Below are 10,454 nucleotides of genomic sequence, written 5' to 3' on the forward strand. Positions count from 1 at the left end.
TCAGTCCAAGTGATTGTACAGTCACATATAATTAGAGGGGATCTCCTAATTTGCTGACAGTGTTAAGGTGTATTGTGAGCCCCTTACAAAATGGAAAATATATACAGTAGAAATGCATCAACTATAGGTAATATATCCCAAATCTCCCTTTTGTAGTTCACAACAAGGGCAGAATAAATCTCTTCTCCAAATACAACAGTACTAAATTGTACATTGGAAAGCTTTAATAAATTAGTCACAAAATTGGATAGAAAATAACCTCTACATTTGGTTGGTTACTTATTGGTAAAAAAAGGGTTGTAAATGATCTAACTAACTATAGACATGATTCACATCATTGGTGGTTTTATTCAGGGGATACATTTTCAAAATTAACATCTTAAAATTATCTAGGTCTAAGAAAAATCAAACCAACAGGAACTGGTATTAGAGTACTGCATCCCCTTTGTATGTTCCTAATGGTGCTTAAGAAGGCCAAGTGCTCAGATTAAGGCAAGCTTTCCCAAATAAAGCAATCTGCAGGAGTGCTATCAAAGCTAATGTTGCATAAGTAACATTACATCTTGCAGGAATCACGTTTCACCCTCTGAATCCGACTTTTGTTTAAAAAAAAAATCCCAACTTTGAGTTTGAACAAAACGCATCGCCTATCTTAAATCAGAATCAGAAACCCTGTAAAGAGAGCCAAATAACCAGAGTATGATGTAATGAAACGATACTGCAGTTTCTCTTTTGACAGAATTGGCGGCAGCTCTCATGATTACTTTGGCTGGGCAGATTTCCAGTCATGGAGCCTGTCTCTTCTCTCAACGGCCGCAGTCTTCAGGCTCCATCTCACTGCACATAAATAAAGTTCATCACAATGTGTGGATCCATTTCTGCACATGGAAACTTAAAAAGGAGATTTTTTGTGTCTACATTTTTACATTTGGAGTGCCTTTATCTACATTATTTTATGTTGCATAATATTCACTTCAGCATAATTAAATATCCCTAAAAAAAATACTATTACATCACTATTACTACATAAAAAAGAAAAAGAATCAGTCCCAGCAAATTCATATCAATCTTTATTGTATTTAGAAATCCACGCATCAAATCTTTTTTATTATTTTTTCCTTTACCATTTACAACAGGGAAGAATGAGAGACAAGCTAAACTTCATGCCTTTCCCAGCAGGCGCGATGCACTACAGGATGGGCTGAAATGGAAGGGGGGTGGGAGATACATAAAGTGCTTTTGTCAACAGTTTTCTTCTTTTTAATAGAAAAAAGGATCAAAACAAAAGGTTTGAGGGTGGAGGGCGAGGACTCGGGGGTCCATGGACGTGACAGCATGAGTGCATGTGAATTAGGGAAGAAAGTGACATGTTGATGAGGAGGAAGAGTGGTGGGGGTTTTTTTCTCTTAAAAAAAAACTAAAACAAAAAAAACCAAAAATGTTCGAATGAAAAAAAACAAAAACAAAAAAACAAAAAAACAAAAATAAAAAAAAAAAAAAGGGGTCTCAACCCAGGATGAGGCTGGACTTGCCACCAGGTGGGTTTCTTCGGCCACCCGCAGCGGCGTTGGCATCTCCCGATGGGGCAGAGGGCTGTGGCGTCTCCTGCTGTTCTTGCTCCTCTTGCTCCACCTCCACATCCACATGGTCAGGACACTCTACAGATGGAACAAAAAGACAACACGGTTGAAAGGTGAAAATGTCCTCAGCAGTACTGCCCAACAAAGACTATCTAAATTGGTGAACTGTGTAACAGATGGATATGATGTAATGCTTTCATTTTATGTCTTTTTAGACTCTTTACAACAAAAAACACTGACAGAGACCATAGACACAACCTAAAGACTCAACTCTGCCCTTGAAAAAAACTATGGAATATGAAGGAAAAACATAGTATTAGACAAAATATGTTCTTTCAGCTTTCCATCTACCATTTGTTAATAATTACCTTGATAAATATAATACATTAATTTACATTTTAATTAATTTAAATATATGACTTGTGAGTAGCTTAACCATTTCAAAACAGGAATTCCTCTATAGTCAAAAGCTGAGGTGGCAGTTACTACTAGTCTGCTATACCAGGCGAGTTACATTATAGCAGGAGCAGTTAAGCTGTTGTAATTCCCTATCACCAACTGGCTACCGTTTTATTAATGTGGGATAACAAACTAAATCACCAAAATGTTAGTTTATCAAACTTGACAGGATTTCAATTAGAGGAAGTAGCTAGGGGTAAAAATAAAGTAAATTAAGCTGTAGCCAAGGCTATCTGTCTCTCCAGCTAGCTGTAACGGGGTTTAACTGCCTTACTTTCACTGGTTTGTTTTGTAGTAATTGAAAATTTATCACATTTTTCTTTGAACTAAATACATTTTAAAAAGAAAACTTTTTTCCTTTTTGATTCGATTAAACTAATGACAACCAGCCAGACTCTGGGTTAACTAAATTCTGACAAAATATGTAATCACTGCATTTTGGCTTGCAAGAAGATGCATAAGTGAGGTGAGCCAGTTCTGTAATAAAATCACGCTTCTAAAGCACTGTGCTCTTGTTATCCATTAGTGCCTGAATTGCTGTAAAATCTGCACACTGAAGGGGACTTTCTACCTTAAATGTCACAAATAAGGGCAAAGCTTTATTTTTTCAACAATTTTAAAATCTTTTTTAGGCAGAAAGGACTCTCAGCTCCCAAATACTCTCTCCTTGACACCAGAGGGAGTGGAGGGGCTGCTGCAACAACTGCATTAATTATAGGTTTATAAGACTGGTGCCATGGATATCAGAACTGCACAGCCTGATGAAGCTCACACATTTAAACTGTGCCTGAGTAGGACAACGCACTCTTATCTACTCCAAACTGTCCACTCCTGACTGACCTACTCTGTGTAAGAGATATGTGGATAAACAAATTACTACTTACAATGGGTTAACAAACTGATTGCCCCAAAATGTTTTAATTTCCTATAAATATTAACAGACATATATAATACACTCGTTCACACACAATCCCATCACATTCAAAAGGAGAGCAAACAAGTGATCTTTGATTTCTAAATGGTCATAGAGCTATGTGGTCAAACCCTCCATTATCTGAGGAGCCAGCCACTCTCTTACAAACATGCACCTGGGAGGTTAATAAAAAGCTTTTCATACTGATTGAAGCCTGCTATCAAGAACAGCTGCCTGACTACAGACCATCACGCCATTATGACAGGGAAAAACCACATCAAAGAGATCATGTGATGTTGACTTAGAAATGGAGAGCATGTGTGCTGTATCTTACAAAAAAAAGTTGTGGTATGCCAGCAGCGTATGGGACAAGGCCAGTCACCACAATCTGATCCTTTAGAGGCGAGGGAGAGTGGACTTACCTGATCTGTTACAGTGTACCGTGGAGCTCCTCACTGAATAATCTAAGTCATGCATTGCTGTTTAGACATAGTGAGTGTGTGACAGAAACTTAAAAAGCCTTTCTATAAACAGCTGAAGAGTTCCGGATACTTACCATCATTTGCCTGTTCTTGGCCATTCTCAACCTACAATGAAAACATGAGACAAGAATATCAGATATCAAGAAAACCCTTTCTGCATTCCTTTATCTAAATCCTATTACTTCTACTTTGTGACAACACAGTGTCCTGACAGGCAGTCTGGACAACATCTAAAAATTGCCAATACTGTCAAATGTCACTTCCACTGCTGAATTTTCTTGGTGTGAGAGGAAGTGATATTATTCATAGCCCAAAGCCAAAAGAGAAAATAATGCAGAGGAAGATATTTTTTACAGTAAACCATTCAGGAGTTAATTACTCAAACAGAAGCTTCTTAGGACAGCCAGCTCATTCCCAATGATTAATAACACCAATACTGAGCATTCTGATTCTTGAGATAGTATATGTTTCTGGTAGGTAAGCCATGTCTTTGTTTACCAAAAGGTGGCTTGACTGATGACTGATATCCTGTTTCACTTTCTCTTTATACTTCATTCAAATTTCTCAATTGGAAAATTCAGCCCATGTCTTCAGTGAGGACTGGTTTATTCCCAGAATAAAAACTAAACCTCCACAGGGATTACAAATGTCAGTGGAGAATATCTATCAAACAACATCCTGGGTCAGTTTCAAATAGAAGGATAAAAGTCTTCCATCCCCCACTGATTTTTCCACTGAACTGTTTAGAATTATACTTAATCTATCACCATGTGCTTTTCAGTCCTAAACTAGTCTGTGGCACTGTTGTGAAAACAGCATCTGTCAGACTAAATGAGAGGTACCTCTCGTCTCTGGTTCCAGACCATGGCTGCCCCAGAGTTGTGGATGGTGGTCAGTTCCGGTTGAGGGTTCTTGGGGAAGAGGAGAGGCTGCTGGCACCGCCTCAGTGGGGCCGAGGGCTCCCCGCACAGGGTCCCTGTGGGTGCCCCGCCTGGGAAGGTAAGAGGTAGACAGATAGAGCAAGAACCCTATTAAAAGACTGAGCAGACACCAGATGTCTTTTTATTACTTTTTTTTTTGGGCCAACAAAATGTTATGTAACTATACGGGAAACAGAAGAGATAAATGACAAAACATGAGTCAGGTTTCAAAGCAGCAGGGTCATACCATATGGACACTAATCCAATTAGCGACAAAGCTACTCCAGACCCCTGATGTTTCTAACCCATGCTCACCACAAGATTCATCTTCTCAGATTTGACAAAACATCAGCTTTATGAGGGAATTTGACTGAAATAACATGAGACAAAATCACTGAGAATCAAGAGGAAACGTCACCAAATCCACTCGGGCGTCTGCAACAGACCCAGAAACACAGTGGAACACTTCCAGGCAGACAACCTGAATGCCAAAACTCACATAACCTTGTAACGCCTGCATTCTCCTTTAGCAGAAAGAGCATTAAAACCCAGTGTTTGGCCCGCTGTGGGGAAGCAGGCTGTGCTAACCAAAGCCACATAAGGTAACAGCCCAGCTCTAGCCTAGAGGGCCAGGGAGGGGACAGACTGTCTTTGTCATGAGGGAAACAATGACTGCTGAAGAAGCGGAGGAGTGGCCATTGTTGTTAATGAAGTGAAGTGAATCAGCACTGTTAAGAGCTTCTATCACTCAACAAGAGCCCCCTCACATGTTGTTCACTGGACAGTGAACAACAAATAGCAAATGGAAGAAGATTAAACTAGATTGATGGGCCAGATAGTGATGCATTATGTTATCATCACCATAACACATAACCTTCTACTTAACCGTACAGATCTCCTGATTCCATTATATAAATGTATGATATCACTGACCTTACTGGTCAACAAGCTTGGAGACAGGAACAGCAATCATGCTGCTGCTGGTAGTTTTGGCTTCCTCTCTGATTACAGAGCACTCATCATGTAGCCAGAAGCTTTGGGCAATCGAACAAACCAATAGCTCTGCTATCTTAAAACCCTAAAATCCAGACCAACAACCTGCCAGACACTCTGGCTCAATAACAATATGCTTATGTGTCAGCATAAACATAATACCAGCACATTCCCTGCAGTAAAATTTGTTTTTAAATATTTTTAAAATCCTAAACCAAGTACTAGAATTAGTATCACACATTTAAGGACTGACTTGTGAATAACATTATTCGTACACTCGAATACCTGTCAGTTGAAGGGTAGGTACGATTTCAGTCAACCAACATTTTTTTTGGGTGACTACAGCCTTAGAGGTTTCTGCCATCACCCCAGTACAGTCAAGGTGAATTCAATTTAATTGATCAAAGCATTAAAAAATGACACTTGAAAAACTCCACAGCAACATATCTTTTCCGGAAATAATGTCCTGGTCACTATGGATAATGCACAGACCTTGCTGTGAAAAGTTTTCACCGGAAATACTTCTACAGAAGAAATAGCCCATATAAAAACGCAGTTTATCCAGAGTGTACAGGACATTGTACTTGGTCTGAAGCTGTCAGGAGTTAAATATTTGAATTGTGAATGATCAAAAACTACAATAAAAAGGTGTGCAACCAGGCCTGCCCAATTTATTTATTTTTTAAAAATGTATTAAAAGAAAAAAAGACCAGGTCAGACCTTCAGTGATCATGAAAACCAGCTGTCATGGCTGTCAAAGACCTGTACTATGTAAAAGCATGTGTCTAGTTTGAATCCATGGTGGGACCTGTGTTGCTACAAAGAAGTGTTTTCTAACCTCTGTTAGTGTAGACAATGTTGCAAGAGCCTATCTTATTGTAATAAAGCTAACAGCGATTTTCAAAGGGTAAAGCATGAGAACGTACTGCAAGACAGTATTCACAACCAGACATATCTTAAGCTTATGAAAGACACATTTAAAAACAATCTACGCGGTACAGCATGCCAAAGCAAACAAACCTGTTCATCTGCACTAGGAGTTCATACCCAGGCCAGGCGGATCGCACAATGCTTATAAAGCCCGCTATTGTAAAAAACCTTGCTAAATCAGGCAGAGACAAATATCCTCATCCAGTTGTATCCGTTAAAGTGGGACAACTGAACTTGACCTAGGCCCAAGTGAAACAATGCAAACAGGAAAAGGCTTTACTGTCAGCAGCTGCTGGCTGTAGAGGTCAGAGGCTGAAATAATGATTTTATGGAGAATTCGTCATTGTCCACAACCAGAAAATTTGATAAACCCTGTTAACGGTTTTCTACAAAGTGGCCAGTGTGAAAACATGTGATCCTTGGCTTGTCAGAAACTGAGGGCTGTAGAATCCTACTGCTGTAAGGCTTGAATTATCCTCCTTACGTACTTTATCAAATCTTTGAGCCCTTACCAAACACTGACTAGCTTGGTAAAAATTTCAATCCTTAATTACAGGCAATAAAGATAATGCATACTCAAGAGTGAATTATATTCAGCTAAAGCCTTACCTGGATTATTATAAACATAATGGCAGGAACATTAATGTCAGCCCACATTAATTTTTAATTCAAGCCTTTGTAGCTGCATGCTTGCTGAGACCTTCACAACTCAAACCCATTTACAGGTCTCATATCCCCTGCTGCTGCATTTGCCTGCCTCTCCCTGTGTACTCAAAATAAAACTTCCCTCATGTCTGTAAAAGGCCACACATTTCACCAATTGACACATTTTTTTAACTGACCTATTTCTTTCCAGTGAGGGCTGATCCTCATCTCCGTTTAACAAAGCCTAGCTTCAAATTACCCTTATCCCAGTGCTCCAGGGCTTTTTGGCCATTACACTTGTGGGATGTTCTGACAAATGGAAAAATACTAAATAACATTCCAGTTTGTATCTTTTCCTAGCTCAAGTTAAAGGAATTAATTCCATGGTGCTTTTTGCTTGCTTAAGCCTTCTGATAGTTCTGCCTACTTTTGCAAGCTTGAACTTGCCCTAACATAGGTGCTTATACACTCTCCCTGGTGCAAAACTCAGACCACTGTTAATGTTACCTTGTAAAACAAAACCCTTTTGTTTTCATTCATTTGGCTCTGATATTATCACTAGGTAAAATGAACTAAGCTAGGTTAGAGTGATATTAGATTGAATTACTGGGTGGATTGTTCCTCCGATGAGCATGGGGGTCCTCGGGTTCAGCAAAGATGCTAGAGGCCATCTTGTTCTTGCGCTGGGGGGTCGTGTTGTCATCTGTGCCGAAGGAGAAGCTGGAGTCCCCGCCTGGCGGTCGTAGTACCCTGAGGAGCAACAAATGACTACTTTTAATGTCAGTTGATTGACATCCTGCTGACTAAGCTGCCATCCCCCACTCTTTAGGCCAATCTAAAATACCCAGCCTTCATGTCACACGCCACTGATCAGTTGCACAGTGTTAAAAAGGGAAAGGAAAAAAAAAAATAAAAAAAAAAATCAACAGTCAAATAAAACATGAGGATGCCTCAAGCTGCTAACAGCCTTCTCCCTGCTCCACCCTAACCCTTTCAAACACATACCACGCACACACACGCACTGGAAAAAAAAAACCCCACACAGGCTACCAGCAAGGTCTCCACTCTCTAAGCCCCGGCTGTCAGCCTGTCAGACAGTCACAATCTCTGCCCTGCAGCTGACTCCAGTCGCATATAATCACAGAGTTAGCTGACTAGCTGCTGCCTCTCCTCAGCACAGATTCCTTTGCAGTGACACAAGAGGGGTTGGTGTCAGGTACTGGTAGCATTTTTATTCCATTATTCAATGAGTAAATCCAATTCCATGCCCCTTTTTGGGTCAATATTACAAAAAAAGGGGTGAAAAGTTTGAGATCCACTGTTAATATAGGTCACCTAATAAAACAAACTGTTCTAGAACAATATTGAGAGCCTGCGTGCAACAATGCCCGCTTTCCACCGACATTCCTACCAACAAAAAGCTGAACAAAAAGGACACGATAATGTGTAGGGAAACCCTTTTTTCCTTGCTGTGCTGAAGGACAGTTGGGGTGGACACCAGAAACTGATGTGTTTGCAGAGCCCCTGCCGGACCCCTCCCTCTTCTTTCCAGCAAACTCTCCTCAGAGTCCCTATAGCCACCAGCTGACACACTGAGCAGCTGTCCAAGGGCCAGGCAGACAGATGGAGTCCAAAAAACAAGTCGGCTCTCGAAGCAGAACTACAAAGAAGGCAACTAGAGCAGGAATATCCACATCGTGTGGACCGCACCAAATTTTTCTTAATTAATTCTTGTATATACACTAGTGTCCATCAAGCTTGGTTGTGACAGTAATGCCTAAACCAGACTTCACCTCCCGGGCCAGAGAGGATGAGCTCATGCTTTCCACACGGATTGCGACGGGGGAAAAGCTTTTAGCTGCCTGGCAGCAGACCCCACCCTAGAATGAAACTGCACATAATATCAGTGAAATGGCATTAATGTCAAGACGCTGAGGGGCAGCTTCAGGCAGGTGGGGCTACGGCAGATAAAGCTGAGCTCCAAAGCCAAAGATGGCATGTCTGATAAGGCAGGGTAGGAGGCTTTTGATGGCCTACTAAGATTTTTGTCTAATTCTGCTCAAGTTGCTGCTCTGCGGGTCTCTTTGGTCAGCCAGCAGCAGAAATGACCAGCAGCCCGTACACGGGGGTTTTAAAGAGCAAAAGCAAAGAGCTAAGGAAAGATTTACAGGCTTAGCAAGCTAAAAGCCCCCACCCAAGCCCCCGCATCATCCGAAAACAGCATGCGACTTCAAAACGCTTGATGATTGACCGATATTTGACAATTTCACTCAGCAAAGGCTCTGAGTGCTAGCATTCCTTAAAAATCTGATTTAGAAGCCCTAAAATTGTGCCTCATTGTTGAGACTGTATTCATTTAAAGGCATTTTTCTTTGCATTGCTTTCACTGCAAAGTGGGGGGGGGGGGTTTACATCCAGACGAGACGCATCACTTACAGGAAAGCTATGACTGCGTGCTTAAAGGATGAGTGGTCTTCTTAAGGTGTTCCTCCATTTACATGAAGCTTTAACAGATAATGCGCGTCAGACAAATCTTCTGAAAACACAACATGGATATCATCTAAGTTTCTAAAACTTGCATTCTCCCTAACCAACGATGAACCGAATCAGAGATAATGACATATGCAGACCCAAGTCTAGTCTAGGATTCTTCCTGTAATCAATCACATATTTGGACTCTGGCTCATTAGCTGTTCCATTGGTCCTCCACTGAAAAAGAAGAAAAAAACGCAAAAAAAGCAACAAAATCCACAGTGTCAGATAGGGTAGAACATTATTCGTAGCTACAAAGCGCAGTACATTTAGAAATCACAGCAGGAGAGGAGCTGACTCGAACTACAAAAAAAAAAAAAAAAAAAAAAAGTTATTTTGCAGTCGGCCGCAGCCACTTGAGAGCTGACGTTAGGTAGCTTTGGCCATTTTCCCCCAAAAAACAGACGGAAAAGATCTCCTCGGGCACTTGGTTTCTCTCTTTTCTTTATTGAACTCGCATGACTACTTGTTCTACCAAGCTCAAACACGCTAACCAAACTAACTTGGTGTAACTAAAGGCTGTGGCGCATCAGTAACCCAATAAGATTAACTTAATTAGCGAGACTATGTGACAGTTCAGCTAAATCCAGAAAAATCCCTCGCCAGCCACAAGCGGGCTAATGTTAGGTAGCAGGCTGCCCTTAAAGCAAAAGCAGAAAAAGAGGCGTTTGCTAGCTGAGAGGCTTGCCCGCATCCCACTTCTTTTGTTCCTCCGTCAAAGGCTTTCAGCTCCTTTTACCTGGAACTGCTTTTAGCACCAGGGTCCATCCCTTGAAAGGTGGTTGTCGTCGTCATCTTTCAAGAGTATTTCGATGTCTTGGTAGTAACAAAGTCAGTGAAAAACTAATAAAAAAAAAATCCTCGTCGTTCCCCGCAGATGCGACGGGATGTAGACTCCACCCGACACTGAAAAACATAACGACGACCAGATCCGTTGGTTCTGCTGTGCCAGCCCATGAGACCCAGCCCACTAGCGTTCGATACGCTCTGATTGGACACA

At 41.0% G+C, this 10,454-nt stretch overlaps 1 protein-coding gene across 1 annotated transcript; it reads right to left on the reverse strand.

The window, feature by feature from the left end:
• Positions 1–1,054: 1,054 nt before the first annotated feature.
• LOC120786278 (jupiter microtubule associated homolog 1-like) lies at positions 1,055–10,392 on the reverse strand. The gene is made up of 5 exons (XM_040121632.1): positions 10,194–10,392; positions 7,530–7,672; positions 4,277–4,425; positions 3,509–3,539; positions 1,055–1,658 (listed from the first exon to the last, which is right to left on the reverse strand). The coding sequence occupies exons 1-5, from the start codon at positions 10,247–10,249 to the stop codon at positions 1,507–1,509; spliced, it is 531 nt and encodes a 176-aa protein (XP_039977566.1). The 5' UTR covers positions 10,250–10,392; the 3' UTR covers positions 1,055–1,506.
• Positions 10,393–10,454: the final 62 nt, after the last annotated feature.

The sequence above is a fragment of the Xiphias gladius genome, chromosome 3, assembly GCF_016859285.1.
Source record: "Xiphias gladius isolate SHS-SW01 ecotype Sanya breed wild chromosome 3, ASM1685928v1, whole genome shotgun sequence".
Lineage (NCBI taxonomy): Eukaryota > Metazoa > Chordata > Actinopteri > Istiophoriformes > Xiphiidae > Xiphias > Xiphias gladius.